The following is a 27019-nucleotide window of genomic DNA, read 5'->3' on the forward strand; positions in this document are numbered from 1 at the left end:
CGTCTGGCCCTGTCCTAATATGGAGTTAGAACGGCGAGCTGGGCTATACCATCTGTTGGACAGAAGGGGAGACAGGAGAAGAATGTTGAGACGGCAATGAAGGACAGACACGGCGGGAGCTTCTGCCATCGTGATAATCATTTAAAAATGTTCATTGCCTCATTTCTAAGAGGTTTATGCGAGAGCTCGGGGCAGAAGGAGAACAGCTGTGGTTTTCCTGCTCTAGCTGCCCTTACCTTCGGAATAGCGGTGGTAGCGCTCGAACCTGGCTCCCGGAAGAGACGGCGCCCAGGACCCTGTGCACTCCTGCACTTCCGCTTTCCGGCCTAGCCAGCACCAGCAATGGTGAGAAGTGGGGATCGTTCGCCCAGGGACCCCGAAGGGACTGGGAGGGAGATAGCCTCTCGGTGGGGCGGGGACTGAGAGGTCCTGGGGTCTGGTGAGGAGCTAGGGCCGGAGGAGAAACCAGGGCAGCTTCCCTGGGGAGGAGCCCGGGAGATTGAGGGGGCTGGGGGAATTGGAGGGGCAAAGGCGCGGAGAGCGAATGAGGGGCCTGGCAAAGGGGTGCAGAGAGGATGAGGAGCTAGGTGGGGAGAAGGAGAGGGTTGAGGGTTCGGGGAAGGATCTGGGAGTGGGGGAGTAGGACCTGGAGGGGATGAAAGATGGGTAAGAATGAAGGGGCAAAGGCGCGGAGGGTGGATGGTGGGAAAGATGAGAGGACTGACAGGGATGGGGAGGACAGGGGAGAAGCATGGAGGGGCAGCTAGGGTACAGAAGGAAGAAGGAGAAGTGGGCATGGAGGAGGAATCCAAGAGAAGGAAGGAAGCATGAAAAGGCAGGGTTGGATCCCAGTCCTGCACTTGACAAGCTCTGAGTGACCTTGACCAAGTCACTGAACTCTGCTTTAATTTCCTAATCCAGAGTGATAGTGTGTGATGCCCACTTTCAGGATATAAATAAAAGCACTTTGTCAGGTGTGTAGGGTCATATGAAGCTAATTATCATTGGGAAATGAAAGGCTGCTGCAGTGGTCCAAGGTGAGGTGGGGACTAAAGAGCACAGGTTACAGAGGTCGAGGTAGCCCACCAACCAGACATTGCCACCTTTCCAGCTCTAGTCACCTGGGTGAGATGGCTGGCACAGCCCTTCAGGTCAGCCAGTGACACCAAGCCAACAATACTGTTTGTTTCCTAGCAAAAGTAACTGGGGGTGGGGGGGGGGGAATCCCTACTCTTTGGGATAGGGGCACCCAGATCTGATTCTTTATGTTTTTCCCTATAGACTGCCACTCTCCGCCCCTACCTTAGTGCCGTGCGGGCCACGCTGCAGGCTGCACTTTGCCTGGAGAATTTTTCCTCCCAGGTTGTGGAGAGGCACAACAAGCCAGAAGTGGAAGTCAGGTAGGAAAGAAGTAGTGCATGTTTTGGGCCTCACTTAGTGGGAACTGGTGGGCACCCTGAAAACCAGCCAAGGGTTAGTGAAAATTGCAGATCCAATTCTGCAGGACTGCCATCCCTCAAAGGTGGGACATGCCAGGATGGTGCAATACGTATGGGTAGAGAACCTTGTGTGGTCATTTCAGGCATTTTACAGATCTCTTGAATTAGCACTTCCTCTTTTTCTTTACCATAAAGACTGAGGGAGGGTATATTGAGTGACATGAGCTTAAAGAAATGGTGATGAGTACAAACATTATATTAGATTGATAATTAAATGACTTGGGTTATATTCCATGCTGATTAGTCTTTATTCCTGAATTAATACGTATAGATAGAGGATGTCTTTGACTCCTATTTTGAAGCATCTGTGCAGTTAGCTAGAACATGTCTACCAAGTTGTGCTTTATCTTGGTTGGTGACTATAGGGCCTTTGTGGTCTATGCCATCCACTCAGTGACAGTGAAATCTTTGATATTGCATTTATAGGAGTAGCAAAGAACTCCTGTTACAACCTGTGACTATCAGCAGGAATGAGAAGGAAAAGGTTCTGATCGAGGGTTCTATCAACTCTGTTAGAGTCAGCATTGCTGTGAAACAGGTAAGTTTAACCATTGAGAGCTGCTAAAAATGGGAAACTGAATGCTAAAAATTCTGATAACTCTGAGGGATTAGGGTGCTGAGATCTTAGAGACTGTTGAGAAAAAAGCTGAATAAAATGAAACAGATTGATATTTTAAAAGATGGTCTTATTTTCTGGGACCTAACTATTTTAGGAAAATGATCAGAGTGGAGAAAAAAAGATTTCATCATGAAATAAGTGGAGAATTGAATCTTTTCAGGTTGTTGGGTTTTGCAGGCTATAATGAACAGAGTCCCAGTAGTAGGATAAGAGTCACATGGGGGCCTGTTCTATCTTCCAGGAGTTGTGTGGACTTGGACAGTTCTCAGACAAAAGTTATGGTTCTGGGAGCTTCAGTTGTTCCTTGGATAAAATGAGAATGATAATACACTATCTTACTTGAAGAGGGCTTGTGAAAACCAAATGAAATAATTGAACATACTTTATAAACATAAAATGATATGTAAATCTCTGCCCATTTATCATGATAATCAAATTCAAACATATTTTAATGGATTAAGCTGGACTAAAAATTTTATCGGCATGGTACACTGACCCAGTCCTCTTCCCTATTTTCTGGGACCAGGCCTTAGGTGTGTTTTTGATGGGATGAGAGAGGAGCACACTATATATGTGTGTGTCTTCTGGAGGAAGGAGGTTAAAACTAATTCCCAGGAATGAGAATAGGTCATGTTATTGCGAGAGTTCTTAGCCTTTATTGCATCACGACCCGTTGGGCAGTCTAGTGAAGCTTATGGAGCCCCTTCTCACAATGTTTTATAAATGCGGAAAAAATAGAGGATTACAATGGAAACCAGTTATATTGAAATACAGATATGAAAACTATTAATAACAATTTCATGGACCCCAAGCAAAAAACCTTTGTGTCCATGTAACATTACAATAATATTGTTCATGTAATATTGGAGAGGGTCCCTCCAACATACTTACCTCTCCTTGTTCTTGAAGATGAATTTTTATCTTTTGGTTTCCAGAATTTAAGTTTATTGACATTGCAGGGCAACAGTAGCTGGACAGTCAGCCTCTATATTGTTGAACTGTGGGGATCTAATTGTTGTGAGCTGCTGAGGACCAGAACATTGTAATAATCACATCCTTCTTTTGTGCTCTTGAGCTTTGTGGAAACTTGTTGGTTTGTTTTTTATTGGTTGCTGTAGGCTGATGAAATTGAGAAGATCCTTTGCCACAAGTTCATGCGCTTCATGATGATGAGAGCAGAGAACTTCTTCATCTTGCGCAGGAAACCTGTGGAGGTGAGCTAGAGGCCTGGAGCTGAAGCCCTTGACCAGTGACAGTATTTGTAATTGAACTTTGATAGATTAATAACTGCTGGCCTGTGTAATCAGACAGTATCCATGAACCTTCACGTTTCAAAATGTGTCTCATTTTTGTGATGTGCTTATTTGTCCAACTGTTACATGACACATGAGATTCCAAATGGGATAGGAACAGTATCTGGGACAGCATTTCACGCATTCCAAGATTATTCCTGGATTGGTGATTGTCCCTGACACATGAGAACAGGCTGACTGAGACCGACCTCCCTCTTGGTAGGGAGTTCAAGGCCAGAGATCACCGTCTTGAAATCTTTCTCCAGGCAATAGTCAGTGAATTTTCTTTCTTCGACTTGGAATGAAGGGTGTCAAGGCTTAGAGGGAGACATTCTTTCAGGTCAAGAGCTTTAGGTAAATCAAAGAAATATACAATAGCAATTCCAACCTTAAGAGTATCTGATCTAGCTGGGGAAATATAATAAAAGTTTTCATTTATATTTCATACACTATCTCATCCTGTCTTCACAACAGTTTAAGGTATTCCTTTCCTCATTTTACAGTTTAGGAAACTAAGACTTTTGAGAGATTTTGATATTGCCCCAAGGCACCCCACTAGCTAGTAAGAGATTTACCTGAGACCTAAACCCCTGGCATTCTTACTTCAGTACTTTGCCCATCACACCATTCTGTTCAGCAGTGGTGGCACTGCCAGTAACAAGGTTTTGGGACTTCAGATTCCATTGTATCTCTGGTTTTCATGGAATCTTAGGGTTTAAAGCTGAAAGGGGTCTTAGGACTCATTTAGTCTTACCCCCCGTTGTTGTATAGCCAGAAAAGAAAAAAAAAAACAGAGACCTCGAGGGTGTGACTTGCCCAGAATAGCCCAACTCTTCTGCATCTGCATCTAAAACTCTTCCTTATAGACTTAGTATTTCTCAGTTTCCCTCTCTGTAAAATTTGGATGGGCTAGATCAGTGATTCCCAAAGTGGGCGCTACCGCCCCCTTGTGGGTGCTGCAGCAATTGGGGGGGGAGGGGGGGAAGCAGTGATGGCCACAGGTGCATTTTTCTTTCCTATTATTTGCTATTAAAATTAAAAAAAAAAAATTAATTTCCAGGGGGCTAAGTAATATTTTTTCTGGAAAGGGGGCAGTAGGCCAAAAAAGTTTGGGAACCACTGGGCTAGATGATCTATAAAAACTTGAATCTCTATAGCCCATTGATTCTATAGTGAATGGAGCAACAGGTGTTCCCAAAATAGGATTTAAGAAAAAAAATTGCTTAAAAACTTTCTAGGTGAAACAACTTATAAGATCAATGCTATATAAAAGGCCTTATGTCATAATCAGGTTGAGAATACTTTTCCTTCTTTCCTCTAAATCCCAGCTTCTCATAATCAAACATCCCACAGATATACATACAAAAAATGTAGAGAAGCTTTGTGAAGCTTTAGATTTAGTGCACTCACAGTTCCAAAACAGTAGGTATGTGAAAGATAAATATAGCGTATGAGAAGATTAGGGCTTTAGTGCTCCCCACCTCTGGAACTAGAGTGATGATTGAAACTTTTTTTTTTTAACCTGGCCAATGTACAAATTTATTTTGCTTAACTATATGTGTTTATTTATAGGACTTTTGTTTTTCTTGCCTTCTCAGGGTGGTTTTTTTTGTTATTATTGTTGGGGGGGAGGTTGATTGGGAAAAAAATAATTAGAAAATCTTTTTTACTAAAAAGGTGGGGGTTGGAAAGAATATGGAATAAGAGAAGATACATGGTCTGCAAAGGCCCCTGCTGCCTATGCCAAGTGCAGGGTGAGAACTAGGGATGCCAAACACAACTAAATTGCTAATTTTTTTTTTTTCTGTTTCTCAGGGTTATGATATCAGTTTCCTGATCACAAACTTTCATACAGAGCAAATGTACAAACATAAACTGGTGGACTTTGTGATCCACTTTATGGAGGAGATTGACAAGGAGATCAGTGAAATGAAGCTGTCGGTCAATGCTCGTGCTCGTATTGTGGCAGAGGAGTTCCTCAAGAATGTAAGGATGGGGGCAGCTAGGTGGGTTAGTGGATAGAGAGCCAGGCCTAGAGATAGGAGGTCCTGGGTTCAAATATAGCCTCTGACACTTCCTAGCTGGGTAATCTTGGGCAAGTTACTTTACTCCCACTTGCCTGGTCCTTGGAATCAATACACAGTCTTGATTCTAAGATAGAAGGTAAAGATTTAAAAAAAAAAAATTAGGATGTTGAGGAATTTGCATTTTCCTTAGGGAACAATAAGGCTGGGATAGAAATCAGTAACCTTTTTTTAGTAGAAAGATGATGCTTAGAAAATGGAATTTCTTAGAACCCTGAAAAAGTAGGGCTAGAAGGAGCATCTGAGACTGCTCTGATGCAACCACTTGTTTTAGGCCTAGCTTTAGAGGCCATCTCTGAGAGATGGAGTACATTTTCCATCTCTTAAGATATCCCAGGAAATCTCCCTGTGTTGACCTATTTCTATCATCTCAAAATTTTCTCAAGCAGGAAATTCTTGTCTATGCCTCATTCACATGTATCATGAAGAAAGTTAAGTGAGTGTTCTGCAAAGAGACAGTAGGTGGTAGCTTTGGTTGGTTTGCATAGCTTAGAAGCCATTCCATATTTCCTTTCTGACTTCTCTTTTTCAGGCTTGCTGAGCTTGATTTCTCCAGCCAGTTTTAAATTTCTTATATTTACTCATAAAGTTGTCTTTCTTTCTAGTTATAGGAACCTTGAGTAAGGGAAGAACTTTTCCAGATAGACAGTGTAAGAGTACTAGCTAGTGTACACTCTCTACATATTTAATTCTGGTTAGTCTAAATATACTTTCATGTTGTATGCACATGTGCATGCCACAGAACTTCATGTGTTGGTATATTCAGTTCACAAGTGACTTATCACCAGATACTTCATTTAATAATGAAATCATGCATAGGAAAACTAGACCCTGTCTAGAAGTGCTCTTTCCTACCATGACAGTTACTACCACTTCTCCTGAGGTTTATTAGCCCCGTGGAAAAGAAAAGGAATAGCCACAGCTCTGGAGATGAGAAATTCAATTCCACTGATAGGTGTTGAAGTGTGTGCTCTTAAGGCACTGCATTAGATGCCAGAATGTATACAATAATCCCTGCCCTCAAGGACAATCCAGTTAAATTGAGATGTTATGATAGCTTAACATCAAAGGTGGAGGATGCTTTGAATTCATCATTATGTACTTATAAGCATCTGTTGAACAGCTATTGCCCCAAGTTGAGGGTGAAAGGATTCTGTATCAGCATTTCAAGGATCCATGATCTTATCCTTGTGGGCACTTTACTGATACAACCTACAATCCTCCCACACACCTCAGATAGTCTACCGAATTGCTATGGCAAGAAATAAAATAATAATCTGGTTGATAGCCAGCCCTCTGGTGACAATAAGCCTCTCAAACTAGGCTGCTCTTTGGATGACACCTATTATTGTCACTTGCTCTTTGGAGCTTTTCCCCACTTGGTAATAGAACTTGCTAGAGTTTATAGTCCACTGGTGTCAGTTTCAAGGTCCAGGGCTGCAGCCACACCTAGAAAAGATCTAGCTGGAAGACATTGATGGAGATATCAGTTACCAGCCATTAACATTCACTCTGTGGTATCAAGCATTGCTAATGAGCACTGGGGCAGAACAAAGAAATTGGGGGGGGGGGGCAAGTGAAATAGTCTCTAGCTTTAAGGATCTAAAAGACCTTCTAAATTCAGGTGGGGAATAAAGAAAGACAGAATGAGAAGTTATTTCATTAGTGTGGGCACCTCTTCCAGCAATGCAGATAGCTACCCCTCCTTTTGTTAATAGAAGTCTCCATTCCTTGCTATGCTCTTAAAACAGTTCATTGCCTAGTTGCTAACCCTTTGGCAACATATCTCTGAACCAGGCTAGGCTAATGCTTAGGCAACCGTTTGCCAGAAGACCTGTACTCAAGAGTCTGTCCAGCTTGAGATTGGACTTGCCAGAACAGGAAACATAGCCTTCAAGAATCTAGGGATCTCACTGCAGAATTATGAGGCATCAGAGTTAGATGGTAGTAGTAGAATAACCAATAAACACAAAGCCCTGGACCTCTCTTTCCTCCAGACAAAGGCTGGTATATAAGGGCCCTTAGGAGTTCCCAGACTGCTCCCCAGAGATCCCCAGGCTAAGGAGGAATAAGGAGGAGCATTGGCCTTCCAGTCTTAGTCACTTGGTCCCCATGGTGGGCATTACTTAAATGCTTGCTGAATAAGACATATCTGGTGGGATTGGGGGAAGCTCTACTAGGGAACAGGAGATAGAAAGGAAGAGGGAAATTCTTTCAGCTTTGAAGACCTTAATTGAATGGTGGGGGAGAGTTAGATGAATTCTGAGAAAGTGGGAGGAATTAAAAGGTGACACACCAAGACATGAGATCTGGCACCTAATCCCAGTTTCACCTTTGCTTTCTTCACAGTTTTAGAGCATCTGACTGGATGTCTCAGCTTCTCCTTCTCTCATCCTCTCCTATCTCTGCAAAGCTGCCCTGGTGGAACTCGGAAGAATGCTGGGGCGAGGGGAGGAGCAGGGTTGGGGATGTAGGGCCCGGGATGGAGAGCTTGCTAAGAGAAAACGGCAGTAGACCTGCAAGGCTGCACCCAGTGGGTCCACCTGGCCATTAATGTTCAGTCCCCTGGGCTGGGACAGGTTTTTTTTTTTAAATGTCTTGAAATTTAAAACTCTGTGCTTGTAGGATACTGTAACCTTTTGTCTTTTTTTAAACAAACATAACCACCTCCAGTTGCTTTACTGGTCGCTGTGGGTCTGGGCGGGCCTGGAGCCAAAAGGCGACTGTGGCCTTCCTCCCCCCTCCCCCTCCCCAGATGTGCAGGGAAGAGAATTTCAGACTGTTCTTCCTTTCCCTTTCTTCCCAAGGGCTGCTTCTTGGCTTTCTGAGGTCTGCTATCTAAAGATGGCTTGTAGTAGGGGTAAAGTATAATGACACAGGCCCCCATTGGGCCCAGGAGCCTGGAACAGGCAGGTTCTCGTTGTGTCCTTCAGGGGGAGGGGAACTTCTGTTAAGATCTGCCTTGTGGGGACTGTCACTGCCCCTGCTAGAAGTCCTGAGTCCTTCCCTAGAAGTGCCCCTGCCAATCAGTGCTCCCACCCCTTTGCCTGCCCTCAATTCTTCTGCTCTTGCACCTGTTGTGACTTTTCTGAACCTGGTGACCTCACACCCCATTAAAACCTTTTCCTGCCCTCTGAGGGGCTGCATGATCTCTGTGCTGTGTGTATAAACAGGGCAGAAATGGGGGTGAGGGGTGGTGCTTTGTGGAGGACTGCTGGAGCCTTACCTAGCTGGGCCCAGCCTTCCCTCTTCCCCCCCGTTTGGAAGCTGCCTGTGCCCTGTGGCCACCTGGGAAGAAAACCAACCCACAGCAGTGGCTGGAGCTTCATCCGCTGCCATCCTTCTGGGTTATCTAAATTGGGAGAATTCTCACCTAATTAACCTCCCTTTCGGACCCTGCCTAGTGGCAGAGGAATTCTCTCGTGCATTTCGGGAGGAGGTTGCTCCTGGCAACTAGCGGACTCTAGGGACAAGGACCGCAAGGAGTAGGGCCAGGGTTGGGAGGGGGCCCCGAAGGGGCAAATCAAGTCTCCAGGGCGCAGCAGGAATCCGAACCTTTCCCCACCCAAGTGACACTCCCCTCCCCCCTCTATTGTGCCCCGGGGATGGTTTCCATGACAACGCTAAACAGAGGGCGGGATCAAGCCTGGGACCGAAGCTACCCGGGCCAGAGCTGGCGGATGGACCCTCCCTGGCCTCACACTCACGTGGAGGATCCTGCGTGTGAGGGGCTGTGAGGGACTTGTTCCTCCTGTTCTATGCAGGGCCTTGGGGCTGCTCTTCTGCTGGGGGGCGGGGAGCTCGGGGCGGTGTACAAGAGGGACCCTCACTGGTGTACGGAGCGAAAGCAGGCCGCTTACAGCTGCGATCAGCTGTGCAAAGAGCAGGTCTGGCCCAAGCCAGATTTGACCCCCGGAAAGCCTGAGCGCCCGGGCACGCTCGAGCCGCGGCTGGGTCAGTCTAGGCTGTGCCGCCCTAACACTTTCTGGGGCCGAAGCCGGCAGCCCGGGCCCGTCTCGTCCCGCCTCCAGACCCTACATTGGCCTCGGACCACGTCGACGCAATGGGGCCCCGGGAACCTGAGTCACCAGACCCCGGGGTCCCCAGGCGTGGGGTTGCCGCAGAACCAAGCGGGGTCCCGAGCTGCCTTGGGGTCTGGGTCTCCGGGGCGCGGAACCAGCGTCGCTTCTCCACGGGTCCTCGCAGCCTCCCCCGAAGTCTTCTGTAACGGGGCCGCAGGCGCCAGGACTGCGGGAGCGCGGTCGCGCCCGGACGGCCAGGGTGAGTCCCCCCAGCCGCCTCTCCGCTCAGCGGACCTCTTGGCCTGCGGGCTGTACCATCTCCTTCCCGCGTCCGCGGACGGCGATGGCAAGGCCAAGGTTGTCCCTCAGCCACTCCCTGAGAACAGCTTTGCGCCCCTGAGCTTCTCACAGAGCCCGAGGCGCCAGCGGCTAGAAGGTGAAGTCCGACCTGGGCCCCTTTCAGTCTACGCCAGCCTCCAGTCTCTCCTCCCCCCCCCCCTCCCCTCCCTTCCTTTCTCCTCTCCTCCTTCCACCTGTCAAAGAAGGGGGTGGGGGTGGGAAGTGTATGCTGGGGTGTGGGGAGGTGAACTCCAGATGCAGAGGGGATGGATGGAGTTGGGGGTGGGGACAGCAGATAGAAGATAGAAGGTGGAGAGAGGGAACCACTTATGTGGATAAGGAAGGGATTCGAGGGAAAGGACAGGAGAGAGATAGAGGGGACCAGGAGATCTGATAGATGAAAGGATAGATTGGAGACAAAGAGCAGGAGGAGGACACCAGCTAGATAGATGGGAACGGGGAGGTACCAGATGGGGCGGTAGCCCGGAATGCAGAAAAGATATTATAGAGCTGGGGAGGGAGGGGGGGAGACCAAGAGGAAGATGGGTGGACTCAGGGACTGGAGAGAAAAGGTCTAAAGAGGCAGGAGCAATTATTTGTATGTATGAGGACATAGGCTTAGCGAAGGGAAGGAGCTGGGGGGGGGGGCAGGGAATGAAGAAAATAGAGGGGAGGAATGAATGGAGGGGACCAGGAAAGAGATGGACCGATTGGGGAGAAGGGGATTGGAGGGAGAAAACTAGTATGGAGGGGAATGGAAATACCAGGACAGAATTAGAAGGTATATAAATGGGGGGACTGGCTGGAGAGAAGGACATAGAGGAGGGCACCCATTCTACAGATGGCAGTAGGGGATTCAGGGAATTAAGAGATGGTTAGTGGTGGAGTATGGAGGGAATGAAATAGGATGTGTGTACATGGAGAATGGGATTTTGGTAAGGGGTAGAACTGGGGATGTGAGTTATTAGGGAAAAGGGATTAAGGAGTGACCTGGACGGATGTGACTGGAAACAAAGAATGGAGAAAAGGCTCCAGGAGACACAGATGGAGGCAGGAGCACACTACAGGGGCAGGGATCAGGGGAAGATGGAAATGGAAATAGGCAAGGATGGGGAATAAGAGATGGAAGAAATTAAAAAGGAGATGGGGGGGAAAAAGGCAGGCAGAACCTCTGGGAAGGAGGAGACAGGCTATGAATGGGAGGATAGAAGACAGGAATAGGGTTGGGTTAGGCTCTGGAGTGGGATTGGGGAGGAAAACCTGGCAGAAGAGCTTCTAGGATCTGTCTGGCTGTCTCACTGTAGGCCCCCAAGCTCCGATGTCTGTCTGGAGAGGGTTCCCTGGGGCCCCACTCAACATTGACCGGCTTAAGAATGCCAAGATCCTGGTGCAGAGAGCCATCAAGGTCAGAGGTGGGAAAGGAAGGGGAACAGGGAGACCTGTCAGAGTCAGGGGGAAACTATTGAGGTGAAAGAAGGCCTCAGGGAAGACTGACATTTTAGGCACTTCCTCAGCCTCCTCCCTTGCCTTTTCTCACCCCACAGCAGAAGAAAGTCTTCATGATCCAGGGCCGCTACCCCGTGATCCGAGGGATCCTGCGCCGCCGGGGCTGGGTGGAGAAGAAGATTCCCCATTTAACAATAGGGCCAACACTACCTCCTCCTAGGGAATTGGACAATCTTGGATCTGGAGATCATGAAGTCCCTGAGGACTGTGAAGAAGGTAAGAATGACTGACTGCTCACATTCTTCCACCCCCTCACCTCAGCAGTTGAATTACCAAGATTTGGAGGGCTTCAAGCCAGTCCTGAGAAGAGTGAGTCCAAGGGTAGAGCTGGGGTGGGAAGGCAGAGATGAGAAACTGAACTAGCAGTGCTACTCCTCTCTTGTGCCTTGGCTTGTTTCTGTGGGTAAAAGGTTAAAATGAACATCTTGAGTAACCTTGAAGAATGGAAAAGCTGTCACAGAACAGTTGGAAGTGAGGGATTTTATGGAAGGGGTAGTCCTGCTAGCTTTGCAGTGGATCTGGAATCATGGGTTAAGGATTTTCTTATAGGTATAAACCAGCAGAGCCCCTACTTAATGCCACAGGCCACCCACCGAATAACTTGTCCAAAGAGTTCCATTGTAATTTTTGTTATACCAATAGAAGCTCTGAAAGGAGGGTTTAGAAGGAACAGGGCCAGAGCCTCACCTATTTGGGATTTTTCCCCAGAGGATGAAGAAGATGATGATGACGATCAACAGGCAGATCTTGAAGATTTAGATGGCACTCATGACCTTATGGTAATGGGGTGAGGGCCCCTCTTTCCCTTCAATTCAGGGGACAGAGGGTCAGTTCTCCCAGGGTACCCTACCAGGATATTTTAAGGAACTGATAAAAAAGGTAGGCTGCTCAACTGAGGGCCCATAGAGGGACAGACCAATGACCTTGTTCACCTTTCCATTTACTGCCCTCTCCCTTGTGTCTTAGTCCCGAATGGTTCGAAATGAAGTGCCCTATTTCATCTGGACCACCCGGAGGGATGTGATCGACTGCCGCTTTCTCTGCAAAGAGCAAATGATAAATCACTATGCTCGGGCAGGCTCCTTTACCACCAAGGTGGGATCCCTTAGATAAGAGGAGGGGGGTGGGCACCATGCCATGTCAGATTTACTCAGCACCCCTAATCCAAACCCCCTTTCCCTCCACTCTGGCTGCATGTAGGAAAGGGAAACATACCTCTCCCTGCCAATCAGTCAATCAAAAAGTGTGATTCTTGCACGTACCATATTCTTAGCCCTGCTCTAGTCACTTATGAAAAGGTATGAGATATATTCCCTATTCTTAAGAAGCTTATCATGTAGGGGCAACTAGATGGCTCATCAAATAGTCAGGCCTGGAGATTGGAAGTCCTGGGTTCAAATTTGACCTCAGACACTTTCTATCTGGGTTACCCCAGGCAAGGAACTTAAGCCCTATTGCCCAGCCCTTACCACTCTTCTGCCTTGAAACCAATACACAGTATTGATTCTAAGAGTTGTAAAAACAGAAGCTTACCATCTAGATGAGAAGAAAAAAATATGGACACAGATAGCAATTATCAAGACAAGACAAAGGATGATTCAGTTCTAAACTGTGTGGTATATAGACCATCATCTCAGATTGGCAGAATTCAAAGAAGTACAGAAAGAGATCAGAAAGAAAGAAGAGTTTGAACTGGCCCTTGGATAGTGAGAATTTGGATGGTGGCTTGCTAGGTATGGGGAATAGCCTAAACAAGGACATGGAGGGTGGGAATGAGCACATTTGGGGCAGGAAAGACTGATCATTATTATTTTAATGGAGTTCTTTGGACAAGACTGCCTCTTCAGAGCAATCTAGGTATATCCCCAGGGTGCTGCCAATCACCTGGGCTATCTCAAAATACTTAGCTTGCTGTTGGTTCCTATCTTGCTTGGAAATATGTGGAAAGTATGGTTGAACCCCCTTAGTCAATTTGGCAAATTCAGGGGAAGTTCCACCCTGCTCCTTTCCTGGGATGACTTCCTAGGTTGGCCTGTGCCTTAATCTTCGGAATCTACCCTGGTTTGATGAGGCCAATGCAGACTCCTTCTTCCCACGCTGCTACCGCCTAGGAGCTGAGGATGAGAAACAGGCCTTCATGGGTAAGAAGATGCCTTCTTCCCCAACTCCTTCTCCTTACTCCTTCAGACTAGGGAATCACCCCTGTTTCAGGATGGAGAGTTTTCTGCTTTGCTGGTTATAGTCTGGATGACTCCTTACCCTGTCAGGCTTCCTTCCATGACCCGTGTCTATTAGGTCTTGTTCCTTCCCTGATTATACCTTCCCCAAGATTCTTACAATGCTAAATTAGCTGAATCAACCCATATACATTAAGAAAGTCTAGTATGGACACTGGGTTTAGATCAGGTACTAAGCAGGAATTGGCTGTGTCAAATCTAGCCTGTGTTCTAGATCTATACTAGGTTCCAGATTTTGGCTAGGTTTTACATCCATACTGAGATAACCAAGTCTAGATTGAGTTTTAGATCCACACAAGATATCAAGATTAGGTTGAATTCTACGCTTATACTGAGCAAGAAGACTACATTGACTTTCAGGTTTAAATTGGGCTCTAAATTCACACTAGGTACTAGATCCACACTAAGTGGGTTCAGGATTTACATTTGATGTTATATTTAGTCTAGGCTACAAATCCACACTCGGGGAATAGGTTTGGGGTTGGGTTCCAGATCTACAAAAGGATCAAGTCTATGTTTGGGCTTTGAGCCATACTAGATGCTAGGCCTAGGTTGAGTTCATTTATCCTAGGTTCCAAGTCTAGACTAAGTTCCAAGTCCAATAGTTGTACCAAGCCCAGATCAGATTCTATAAATAGACCAAATTCTGGGAACATTGAGTTTTCTTTGGGAGTAGTGGTTGCTTCCTTCTGTCCTGTCCCTCCCTCCTCCTTCCATGGGCTGGTGCTAAGGAGGGTATCCCCCCATCCTTCACTCCCAATCCATCCTGGGAGCAGAGGACTTCTGGCTGACAGCTGCACGCAACGTTCTCAAGCTGGTGGTAAAGTCATGGGTTCCCTATCCAGAGGAGAATAGGCAGATGAGATCATCCCCAGCTTTGTTGGAAAAGATTCTCCGAAGTAAGTACCATGGACCACCCACCCACCCATCCATCCATCCATTCATTCCTCCAGTCATCATTTTTTTAGTCACCCACCACTGAGTCAGCACCCTCTGTGGGCCCATCCATGTGTCAAGCCTGCTAAGGTGACAGACCCAGCAGAAAGAAGACATGCTTTTTTGTCTTCTCACTGGGAAGGCAGGATGCACCTGCATTGAAAAGAAAGAACATAAGCGAGAAGTTGCAGGTGATCTAGAATCCTTTGCACCTATGTGCTCAGGCACACAGAATAATGTAGCAAACTTTGTGGGGAGGGGAGCACAAGACCTCTACTCCAAAGTCTTGTGCTTTTCCTCTCTGGGGCCACAGATATGAAATTCAAGGGGTCTTGCCAGCCAGGGACTCGGGAAAAGAAATAATTTTGAGATCAGAGGGTATAGGGACCAACTAGGCTCCAAGAAACCCTTTCTGGTAACTCCACTTTTCCTTCCATGTGGGAGAATACCCATGCTTTCTTCTCTGGCATGGGTACACAGGGTGGAAGGTAGGTCCAGGAGATAAGTCTTTCCTTCTATGAAATCCTTCCTTCTCCACAATCACCCCTCCCCTGAGGTTCTTCAGGGAACAGACTTCGTAAAAAAGAAATCAAGCAGGTGTCATCAGAGCTGATTGAAGATGCTCTCCAGGCCTGTGAGGAACACCTCAGTAGTTTGGCCCATGAGGATATCGATAAGACCATGGAGCCCCAAGGGTACTCGAACCATGCTGACTGGACTTTTTTTCTCCAGCGCTACTACCAAGTGGTCCAGTAAGTGTGTGTTCTTTTGCCCATAAAATGGGGTTTGGGGACATGAGCACAGCTAGACCTAAAGACCTTGGAGGTGGGGAGTTAGAGGTAAGGGGTTCACCCATTCTGGGCCTGCATCAAGGCTACTATTTTAAAAAGCACCAGAGACATCATATTATATCCAAATTCTCCAATACCTTATTGCTTTCAGAGAGAACTGTGTATGGGACAGTGCAGATTCCAGGCAGGAAAGAGGTGGTTTGGGATTCCAGGGCATTTCCCCCTTTTTGCATCCATGTATTTGCACCTTCAAGGGGAGATGGCCGGGAGTACAAGTAGTTAATGTGTCCCTATAGTTGTCAGAATCCAGATAGAAATCACACCATTAGGGGAGATAAGCAACCTTTGTCCCAGATTCAGCCTGGAGCTATCCCTGACTCTGCCAGCTATACTCACTTTCCCTTTCCCCAGGACACTGAGACCGGACAGTATGGTCCTACAGAGGTCACAAAACAATATCCAAAAGCTGAAACTGTGAGCAATCCGTTGGGGCCCTGTCACAGGGTAGCTGTTGAAAACATTGTTCTTGCTTCCTGTACATAGACAGGCAATGTCTATCTCTCTTATATTCTTGCCCTACTTCAGTCTAATCTATCCTACACATGACCACCCCCAGGCTAATTACTGTAAATCCTTTTCATCAAGCCTCTCTAATGCTCAGGAGCCTCTAGTAGCCCTCACTGGTCTACAGAATCAAGTTCAGACCCCCTCGACTCATCATTTAGGACCCCTTACAATCTGGCCCTATTCTGCTTTTGCAATCATGTCTACTGCTCCCCTACACGGATCCTCTCACTATCTTAAACAGAGCATGATCACTCAAGAAATATTAAGTGCCTACCGGGGTTACATGCAAAGATGGAAAGGGACATATAATCTGCCCTGGGAGAGGTTACAGTCTACCTAAGAGAGAGGAAGTATGAATGGGAGTAAGACCTAGACTGGATTTCACTGGTTTAGGAAACTCTTTCTATTGATATTGGTTGGTGCCTTTTCTGGCTTCGAGTTGTGCCTAGAGCCCTGAGTGGTTTGGGGACTTGCCCAAAGTCACACAGCTTGTAGGTGTTAGAGGGACTTGACCAGGCTTGACTTTGTGGCTTCAAAGCCAGTTTTCTATCCAATAGGCCATACTGTTTCACCTAACCTGTATATACGTGAATATAATGCAAAATTCTCATTTGGTCCTGCTCTGGCCGTTCTTTTTTGTCTGGAATATCCTTCTTCCACCAACTCTGTTCTGTATTCTTCAAAGCCTACCTGAAGTTCCAGATCCTAATGAAGTCTTTTCAGACTACTTCTCAGGAACCACATGGAATATCTCTTTGGGGTTGAGTGCCAAGTTTGAACAATTATATATATATCAGGCACCAAGGAGTATGGAAAAGACACAAGGCCATTAACTCTTCCCTCAAAAAACCTACCCTGCAGTATGGAGAAGAGATGAGACAGATAAAGAGGAAAAAAACACAGCTCAGTAGTAAATAGTTGGTGAATGAGTGCAGAGATGACAAATCCGATGGAATCGGTATAAGGGAGAGAGAGAACCCTGTGGGCTAATATGGACAGAGAAGCTTTTATGGAATAAATGAACTAAACTTTGAAAGTACAGAATTTTAATGGGGAAGGATACAAGAAGGAAAGAAAGGCTTTTGGGGATTATGATCCAAAGGGCAGAGGTAGGAAATAAGTAAGACAGAAAAAGCCATTCTGGCAAGAGTTGATTCAGTGGTACTGTGGACGAGACTAATTTTGCTTCATTTAATAGTGGGTCTTAAATGCCCAAATGAAGTTTGAATTTTATTTTGTAGGCATTAGGAACTATTTAAGGGTTAGCTGTTGTTTGTTTGTTTTTAGTATAGACTGATATAACCAAAGTTATGCTTTAGGAGACTTAATCCATTGGCACTGTATAGGATGGATTTCTGGGAAAGAACCTAGAAGCAGATAGACTTGTTAGGAGACTGTGCTGTGAACTAGAGTGGAGGCACTGGAGTTTCTAAATGAGTGAATAAAATGGTGAACCAATGCAGACAATTTGATAAAGCATCAGTTTGTATGCTTGCTTGGACCAGCAAATGAAAATGTTTATGTAAGCCAATATGTTACTATTTTTGCCTAAGCAACAGAGAATACATGTGAAGAACCAGATATCTGGTACAAGTGTTGTCATTTGTTGATGGTGGGTTCCTCAAAATAACCCCTTTTGCTATTCTATCATCCAAAGACTAGGTTTCAAATAGTCTATTCCCTTTTTTATCCTTATATTCTTAGAATTGATATTAAATCTCTAAGTATTAATGTTCAGGCAGAATAGTGGTAAGGGCTCTCTACTTACTGTGCAACCCCGCTGCCCCATCCTCAAACTTAAAAATCATTGTTATATTTTGTTTTCACCGTCACTTCTGGTTAGATGTCTGATCTCCCCCTATTTGGTGTGAGCTGTAAAAAGGAAAATTTAAGTATTTATAGATATATATTAGAATGTGTGGCTGCCAGGAATCAACAATTCAGGTTGATTCCGTAATTAAATCAGACCCAAGTCATCATCGGGTTGAGGAGTTTATTTCCAATCTGGTAGGTAAAAAGTAGGAATAAAGAGAAAGGGAGAGGCTAGTCCAGGCCAGGACATAGAGAGAAGAAGGTTATAAAGCTTAATAATGAAGCTGTAAGCCACAAGGCCCAACAGCCAGATAGGTAGAGTTTAGAATTGGCCCAGCTAGGCCAAGGAAGCCAGCCTAACTTACCCACGTGACAATATAGATCGTAATCTGTCTGTGGTCTCAGGAGATGCTTCTGCTCCCAGTTCGAGTGGGCAACTGCCCCCACAGGAAGTTCACTCACTTACTTAAAGAGATCGTGTCTTTCATCACTTCCTGTGGTCCATCTCTAATTCAAATGGACAAATGGCAGTTTCTACATTGATTTGGACTGCCCAAAGGGCAGTCCCTTATTCTTGATTTGTTACTTATTGTCACGTGTGGGTAACTCGTCTCCCCTCCCCACTAAGGGAGGTGAGAGTGACATCATTAGCACTCCTGGGTTGAGTAGATTTTTTACTATTAATGGAATCGAGCTAATTCCATTTACACAGAGCCATTATTTGTAATAAAGAATTTTAAACAACCTTAGGGAAAAAACTCAATTCAACAAAATAACTAATATATCAGTGGAATCAGACAGTATTCACACTATTCAATCAGATAATAAGCATTAATTAAACAGCTATTCTGTGCCACATACCAGACTAAGCACTAGGAAAGGCAAGAACAAAAAAAATGAAGGAATCCTGATTCTCAAGAAACTTATATTCTGTCAGAAGAGACAATATGCACATGTGTATGTATATATAGGGAGAAAAACTACATAAAATAAAAATATGATGGTAAAATACAAGCTAGGTAGAGGGGCAACTAGATAGCACAGTGGATAGAGGACCAAGTTTTGAGTCAGGGAGGTCCTCAGTTCAAATCTGGATGGACATGTAATCTGGATGGACATGTCCTAGCTTTGTGAGCCTGGGCAAGTCACTTAACCCCAAATGACTAGCACTTACAGTTCTTCTGCCTTAGAACCCGTACTTAGAATTAATTCTAAGATAGAAGGTAAGAGTTTAAAAAAAAATACAAGCAAAGGAAGGAGGATACTATCGGTTGAGGGAATCAGAAAAGGCTTAATATAAAAGATAGTGCTTCAGTTGAGTTGTGAAGGATTTGAGGGATTTTATGAGACAGGGGTGCATTCTAGGTTTGAAGGGTAGCCACTTTAAAGGAAAAGAGACAGAGATAGATGCTGAGTGTTAAAGAACAGAAAGGCAGCCAGTTTGGTCAGACCACAAAAATAGAGGAAGAATACAATAGTTTGCCTGCCATCACAAAGGAAGGAGGAACTTATGTTTTCCTTTCTCTGAGGCCAAGCCTGGACAATATAATTAAGCAGCAGTTTCTTTTTTTTTTATTCTTTTCATTTACATAGGATCATAGAGCTGAGGAATCTTAGAGGCTATCAAATTCAATCTCATTTTACAGATGAGAAAATTGAGGTCCAAGCTAAAGTGACTTGCCCAGGGTCCCACAGCTAATTAGAGTCTGAGGCAGGTTTTGAACTCAGATCCTCTTGATTCCAAGGCCCTATCCACTACATTATGCTGCGTTTCACATTGCTGTCATTGTATTATTTTCCTGGAACTTCCCTCTGTATCTGCTCACATGAGTTTCCCCATGCTTCTTGAACTCTTCATATATAATTTTCTTATCACCCAGTTATATATTTCATTCTATTCACATGCCACAATTCTCTAATTGATGGACATCTACTTTGCATGCAAATCTTTGCTACCTTAAAAAATGTAGCTACACATATTTTAGAGTATATGGGACTTTTTCCCCTTGCCTTGGACCTCCTTTAGGTGTATGCCTTGCAATGGCATCTCTGGGTAAAAGGGTATGAATACCATAGTCATTTTTTAAGCATAATTTCAAATTGTTTTCCCAAATAGTTGGAGCAGTTCACAGCTCTGTGAATAGTGTATTGTTATGTCTGTTTTTCCACAGCTCTTCCAGCATTGCCTTTTTCCATTTTTTTCCCCCTTTGCCAATTTGCTGGCTATGTGTAAACTTTTTTTTTAAATTTGCATTTATCTTATGTTTAGTGATTTAGGATAATTTAAAAATACATAAGCCAGCTTTGAATCCTTTCAGAAGTAGGGAGGGTAGCAAACAATTTTTCATTAGTTTATTTGGGTTTTTGTTTTGGGGGTTTGGGCTTTATATTTTTATTCACTTACAAAAATGAACGATATAAAAATGTGTTTTGCATGACAACATATGTATAACCCAGATCAAATTGCTTGCCAGCTCTGGGAGGGGAGAGGGAAGGGAGGAAAGGAGATTATTTGGATTATATAACTTTGGAAAATGTATGTGGAAATTTGTTATCATATGTAAATTGGTAAAATAAGAAAAAAACAAAAGGTATAAGCAAAAAAAGGAAATAAGAAAGTACAGATAGAAATTAAATCTCAGGCTCAGTGAATCAACAAACATATATACCATGTAGAAGAAAGAACACTCTGGAAGGGTGCATGGGAGGTTTCTCAGGAAGAAGAAAGAGGAGGAAAGAAGATGTGGAAGTGCCTAGTCAGTTACTGACTTCTGATGAAAGCTCAAAGGTGACTATAAGACTTGACATCTTCATTTTATATGAGGACGTGGGCTTGGAAAAGAGTAATAACTAGCCCAGGGTCACAAAGCAAGGAGCAGAGGCAGGATATGACCTGATAGAGAAATTTTCCCACACACCACCCAACCCTCCCTAACCTCAAACAGACAAGAGGTAGAGACTTTGGCATCAAATTATTGGTCCTTTTATAGAACAGACTTGTGTTAGGCCAAGAAATATAAATAAGCAATCAGAATAATCCTTAAGGACTCATATTCTCCTGGGAGCATAAAAAATGTGCATAGATAAGTAAACATCAGATATGAACAGAATAAGTAGAGATCAGGGATTGGGGTGGGGGGATGAGAACCAAATCCAGAAAGGTTTTTTTGTAGGGAGTGACCCTTGACAGTCTTGAAGAGAGTCAGGATTTGAAAAGGGAGAGGAGAATAGAGAGTGTATTCCAGGATTGAAGGGATAGCCTCTGTAAGACTAGGAGTGAAGCAGAAAGTCCCATAACAAGGAACAGAAAACTAATCATTTTGGCATGAGCATAAAATACACAAGGCGGGAAAATGGACAATCTACCTGAAAGGATACACAGAAACCCTATCACGTAGGACTTTAAGTGAGTTTAAAAGAGAGGAGTTTGTATTTTTTTCCTAGAGGTTCTTTTTTTATCATCTCTTCCCAGGTGTATTATTGTATAAGTCTCCTGGGTGTTGTACTTGCTTCCAGGCACTTATCCCCACTGATCTATCCATGTAGGCACAATGGCTAAGATGACATTCCTAAAGCCCAAGTCTGAAAATGTCACTCAATTCAGTAAAGATCAATGGCTCCTTGTTACCTTTAGCATTAAATAAAAAACTCCTCCTGTGTTCCCAGGCCTTCCCAGTCTGCCTTCAGTCTATGTTTCCAGGCTTATTACATACCATTTGTATTCACACTCTTTGGTCCTGCCAAATGGGCTTTATTCTTCATCCTCACACTGGACACTACATCTCTCCTCTCCATAATTCCTCCCTCCCCCTACCCCCATTCCATGCCTGGCATATACCCCTTCACCCGTGCCCCTTAAGACTCCTAAATTGCCTTCAAGGCTCAGTTCAAGTATCATCTCCTACAAGAAACCTTTCCTGATTCCTCAAGCTAGTGGCCCCTCTGCACTGAAATTACTTTGAATTAAACTTGTATCTCTTTTGTATCTACCTATATACGTACATGTTGTCTCTCCTGATACAACGTGAACTGTTTGAGCTCAGAAATGATTTCATTTTTGTCTTTTTATCCACAGTGTCTGGAACATTGTAAGAGTCATAGTAAATACTTACTGATTGCTAGCGAGAACCACCACAACTTTATAGCCAAAAGAAAAAGGGAGTGCCAAGGTCAGAACTATACACAATGAGAGTGGGGAGAAATTGGAAGCAAGGAAACCAATGGCTGGAGGACTGCTTCTCCGGACCCTTTAGTGATCAGAAAGAGTTGTGTTCTTTGAATAGTACATAATGCGTTGCTGGTGGAGCTGTGAACTGATCCAACCACTCTGGAGGACAATTTGGAATTTTGCGCAAAGGGCTATAAAACAGTGCCTACCCTTTGATCCAGTAATACTACTACTAGGTCTGTATCCTGGAGAGATAAAAATAAAAAAGGGGGAAAGGACCTACTTGTACAAAAATATTTATAGCTGATCTTTTTGTGGTGGCAAAGAATTGGAAATTGAGGGGGTGTCCATCAATCGGGGGAATGGCTGAACAAATTGTGGTATATGATGATGGAATACTATTGTGCAGAAAGGAATGAACTGGAGGATTTCAGAAAGAGCTGGAAAGGCCTTCATGAACTGATGCAGAGTGAAATAAGCAGAAGCAGGAAAACATTGTACACAGTAATATTGTGGAATGATCAACTGTGAGCTAGACTTAGTTATTATTGGCAATACAATGATCCAGGACAATTTTGAGGGACTTAGGACAAAGAATGCTACCCACCTCCAGAGAAAGAACTGTTGGGAGTCAATGCAGATGAAAGCATACAATTTTTCAGTTGTTTATTTGGGTTTATGTTTTGGGATTTTGGTTTTATAAGATTACTCACTTATAAAAATAAACAAGATGGAAATGTGTTTTGCATGATAATACATGTATAACCCAGATTGAGTTGTTTGCCAGCATTGCTTGCCAGAGGGAAAGGGAAGGGAGGGAGGGAGAAAAATTCAATCATATGATTTAGGAAAACGTGTGGAAATTTATTATAACATGTAATTGGCAATACATTAAAAAGAAAAAAGTAGTACAGGTGCTTCCCGGAGAAGACAGAAAGCATACCTAATACTAACTTGTGACATGCAGTTGGAGGAAGCCAGGGTACATGGCACAGTTTTCAGGTACATGGGAGGGGAAAAGCTCTTCCTAGGTCCCTACAAGGGCATGCAGACAGATGAAAGGACCAAGGTACAGCCTTCAGTCCCACCCTGAGCAGCTCACCATTTTTCCACAGTGAGGGGGCTGAGTTGAAGAAGGCCGAGTCTCATATCCAGCGTTGTGAAGACATCCTTCAGCAGCTACGAGAAGTGGTGCCTCAAATTGACATGGAAGGAGACAGAAATATCTGGATTGTGAAGCCTGGAGCCAAGTCCAGAGGTCGAGGTAAGGGAAAACAGAGAGGGAGGGGTGGGTATTGGTCCGCAGGATTAGGTAGAGAAAGACCCCGTGGCCTCCTCTGAACATAAGCTCAGGGTGAAGGCCACAGATGAGGAAATAGCCTTGAACTTTTGATTCATATAAAGAATTAATTATCAAGATGGCAGTTGTATTTATTTTTCTAATAGAGTCACAGTGCTTAGATATGTTCCCAGTTCACTCCTACCAGCTCTCCAGTCTGTAGAACCTCAAAGAACCATATAATCTTTTCACTGGAAGAGATGAGAGGCCTCAGAGTGATGTCCTGGGAGCCACTCAAGACTTCAAGTCAGACTGCCAGCTCTTAAGCTTACTGTACTCTCTGAGTGACCTGAGGCAAATCACTTCTCTGCCTCTGTCTCCTGCTCCGTAAAATAAGGAAGATGGAGCAGATGAACTGTTACCAGATGCAACAGCTTACCAGTTCCAACATTCTTAGACAAGTCACTTATCTTCATCTCTAAATCCATTTCTTTTTCCATAAAATGAGAATAATCGTATTTGCATTTCCTACCTCACAGGCACATTACAAGGAAAGTTATGGGGGAACTCCATAAAGCAAAACTATGAGCTGTTGCGCCTGCGTTCTTACAAATCTAAATCTGTGGGTGGGGCCATCTTTGCTCTTTGGGGCAGAAAGGGAAGTAGAACACTGGCAGGGAGAGATCGGCAAACACTGAGAACTACCAGTTTGTGAGGATTGAGTTAGCCCTGCTGGTCAAACCCAGCTTTGGCAAACAAGGCATGACTAAATTTCAAACAAATGCAACAGAAACTGCGCACTCAAAATTGCATCATGGCTTCAAAGTATAATCACTTTGAATGGCAACCATACCTATTCCACTGCTCCATGATGAAATGGTGCTGGGGGTGCTAGGTGGCTCTCATCACAGTTGAGTACATCCTCAGATGGGTTTTAGCCAAGAATTACACTCAGTTGCCCTCCTTCTCTGAGAGAGAGGAAGCTCTGTGTGCAGAACACTACATATGGTGCTAAATTTGGTTGATATTGTGGATTGATTTTGGAGAAATGCTTCCCCCCCTCAGTTTTTTTCCTTTAAAAAGGGATGGTTTTCTGAATAAAGAAGGCCTATACTGGGAAATTAAGGTGACCAAATCAATAAAAAATGAAAATTAGGCTCATATTTTGGGGAAGCAAAAAAACTGAAAACAAAGCAGATGCCCACTGATTGGGGACTGACTAGCAAAGTGTGGTGTGAGTGTTGAGGAATCTTATTGCTCTGTAAGGAATCATGAAGATGAAGAATTCAGAGAAACATGGGAGATTTATATGAACTAATACAGGGCAAAGACAGTTGGAACCAAGAGAACAATGGACCCCATGGCTACAAATAACATAAAACTTTAATAATGCTCCTACACTCAGTTTCATTGCAAGGAATGTACCTCTCCTTGATTGAGAGGTGAGGAACCACACATACAAAATGCTGCATATGCTATCATACATGATCACTCTGTAGATTGGGTTTTGTTCATATTTTTATTTATTTCAAAGAAAAATGTAGTGGGGCAAGGATGTACACTGGGAAATTATGTTGGGGGTGGAAAGCTCATGTTATTCATTGTTAAAAAAATTTAAGTCCTTTACCTTATAACCACTCCTCAGAGAAGTTAGGGATTCCTGGGATCTGAGTTCTAGTCCTTCCTATATCCTGTCTTATTCAGGTATTGTATGCATGGACCACCTGGAAGAGATGTTAAAGCTGGTGGATTGTGACCCCATGATTGTGAAAGATGGCAAGTGGGTGGTACAGAAGTATATTGAGCGACCCTTGCTCATCTTTGGCACCAAGTTTGACTTGAGGCAATGGTTCCTCGTGACTGACTGGAATCCACTCACTGTCTGGTTCTATCGAGACAGTTATATTCGATTTTCCACCCAGCCCTTCTCCCTGAGGAACCTGGACAGGTAAGGCTAGGCGATGGGGGAGAAACTTAGGCCCAAGGATAGTAGATCACAATGTCTCCTGCCTCTCCTTGCCTGCTGGTTTCACCTTGGTTTAGTAGGAAAGGAGGAAAGGGTAGAGTGGCTAAGAAATTCAGAACTGAGAGATCAGTGAAGGGATTTCTTTCTAGGGTTAGATCAAGTGGAGAGTCAGAATTCACAACTTGGTTTTGGAAGGGATATAGGTCCCTATCCCAACTCCAGTGTTTACTAGTTGTGTGTCTGTGGGGAAGTCATGTCATCTCTCAGCCTGAGCCTTCATCCATAAACGAGCATAGTATTACTTGTACTACCTACTTCACAACAGGATGTTGTGAAGAAGTCCTTTGTAAACCTTGGAATACAAATGTGAATTATTATTACTAAGGGCCAGGTTAGGTATGATTAGATATTAATGTAGTTATTAACTTAGAACTACAGAATACTAAAAGAGTGAAGATTTGGAGATCAACTAGTCCAACTGCCTCATTTTGCAGATGGGAAGATTGAAGTCAAGTAATTTGCCCAAGTTTGCATGGCTAGTTATTGGGAAGTCTTATACAGGTTTCTTTTTTTCATTCTAGCACTATATCCTTTTTAGGAAGTTGCCCAAGTTTTGCAACAAATCTTTGAGTTTAGGTTGACACCAAGTATTCTGTAAGCAACAGCTTGCCCTGGACTGGCACCTAGAGAGCCAAATCTGTGATGGTTCTGAGAATTATAAAGGGTTTGACATACTGGCATATCTGGCTTGGGTCTAAAGCATCATATCAGAATATCAGAATGGTCTGGGGCCCACCCAGAGGTGAATTTGAGTTCTTAGAGGGACAGATGACCAGGGACTGGTCACTATGACAGTGTTAGGAAGAAGGAACCAGAAGCCAAATTAACACCACAGAGGCAGGTCAGAATTGGGCTCTGTTGTCTGCCCCTTCCAGCCCCAAGGTGGCAGGGGAAGGGAGGAGGGAGAGGGCCGAAGGTTTTCTTCCTTTTCATCCAGTTCTGTGCATCTCTGCAACAACTCCATCCAGAAACACTTTGAAAACTCTAACATTCGTCACCCCTTGCTGCCCCATGACAACATGTGGTGCAGCCAGAAGTTCCAGACTTACCTGAAGGAGGTAGGAGCACCTGAGGCTTGGGCAGAAGTCATGGTTCCAGGCATGAAGGCTGCAGTCATCCATACACTGCAGACTTCTCAGGACACTGTGCAATCCCGAAAGGGCAGCTTTGAGCTGTATGGGGCTGACTTTGTGTTTGGAGAAGATTTCCATCCTTGGCTGATTGAGATCAATGCCAGCCCGACTATGGCACCTTCTACAGCTGTCACCACCCGACTCTGTGCTGGGGTGCTGGCCGATACATTGCGTGTAGTCATAGACCGTCGGCAAGACCGCAACTGTGACACTGGTGCCTTTGAACTTATTTACAAGCAGGTGAGATACTCGGGGTACTACATCCATTGTAATCTTTCTTTCCTTGGGTCTCCTAAAGGGACAAGAAATAGCATCCAACTTGGGTTTCCTTCTTTTAAAAGTAACTTTCCAAACTTCTGATGCCCTAATCAACCTCTTGTGTGCAAGGGCATGGTGTTAGGCTCAAGAGGAGGGGGTGGGGTGAGGCTATAGGAAAGTATGATTGCCCCTGCCCTGCCCTCTGATGGTTACTTGAGGAAATGAGACTTTGTACACCCAGAAGATTAAAAGGGCATACCTGCCAGCTGCTAAAAGATGAGCAAAAACATTAACACTAGAAGGACCAGGTGTGTCAATTGTTTTTTTTTAATTGTTTTAAAATAATTTCACTATACTTTCCTTTATCTGTGCAAATGAACTTAAAATACAAATAATTACAAGCAGATATTGACTTTGAAATAAAATTTTTCATCCTATTTCTATTTTCTTT

At 44.4% G+C, this 27019-nt stretch overlaps 2 protein-coding genes across 2 annotated transcripts; both read left to right on the top strand.

Annotated features, from left to right (window-relative positions):
* Window positions 1-244: 244 nt before the first annotated feature.
* Window positions 245-8118, top strand: ARPC4 (actin related protein 2/3 complex subunit 4). The gene is made up of 6 exons (XM_044665148.1): window positions 245-345; window positions 1282-1400; window positions 1926-2037; window positions 3237-3332; window positions 5226-5396; window positions 7844-8118. Exons 1-6 carry the CDS (start codon window positions 343-345, stop codon window positions 7847-7849), a joined length of 507 nt encoding a protein of 168 aa, XP_044521083.1. The 5' UTR covers window positions 245-342; the 3' UTR covers window positions 7850-8118.
* Window positions 8119-11081: 2963 nt separating this feature from the next.
* LOC123237667 (tubulin monoglycylase TTLL3-like) lies at window positions 11082-26928 on the top strand. The gene is given in 10 exon segments (XM_044664776.1): window positions 11082-11260; window positions 11400-11568; window positions 12070-12140; window positions 12328-12456; window positions 13388-13502; window positions 14375-14449; window positions 15079-15286; window positions 22988-23136; window positions 24856-25099; window positions 26115-26928. Coding segments are annotated over 10 exon segments (1803 nt in total). The 5' UTR covers window positions 11082-11173; the 3' UTR covers window positions 26671-26928.
* Window positions 26929-27019: the final 91 nt, after the last annotated feature.

The sequence above is a fragment of the Gracilinanus agilis genome, chromosome 1, assembly GCF_016433145.1.
Source record: "Gracilinanus agilis isolate LMUSP501 chromosome 1, AgileGrace, whole genome shotgun sequence".
Classification (NCBI taxonomy): domain Eukaryota; kingdom Metazoa; phylum Chordata; class Mammalia; order Didelphimorphia; family Didelphidae; genus Gracilinanus; species Gracilinanus agilis.

Coding starts and splice junctions, on each gene's coding strand:
- ARPC4 (XM_044665148.1), top strand. Junction 1,401..1,925: donor AAGCCAGAAGTGGAAGTCAG/GTAGGAAAGAAG, acceptor TTGCATTTATAG/GAGTAGCAAAGAACTCCTGT. Junction 3,333..5,225: donor TGCGCAGGAAACCTGTGGAG/GTGAGCTAGAGG, acceptor TCTGTTTCTCAG/GGTTATGATATCAGTTTCCT.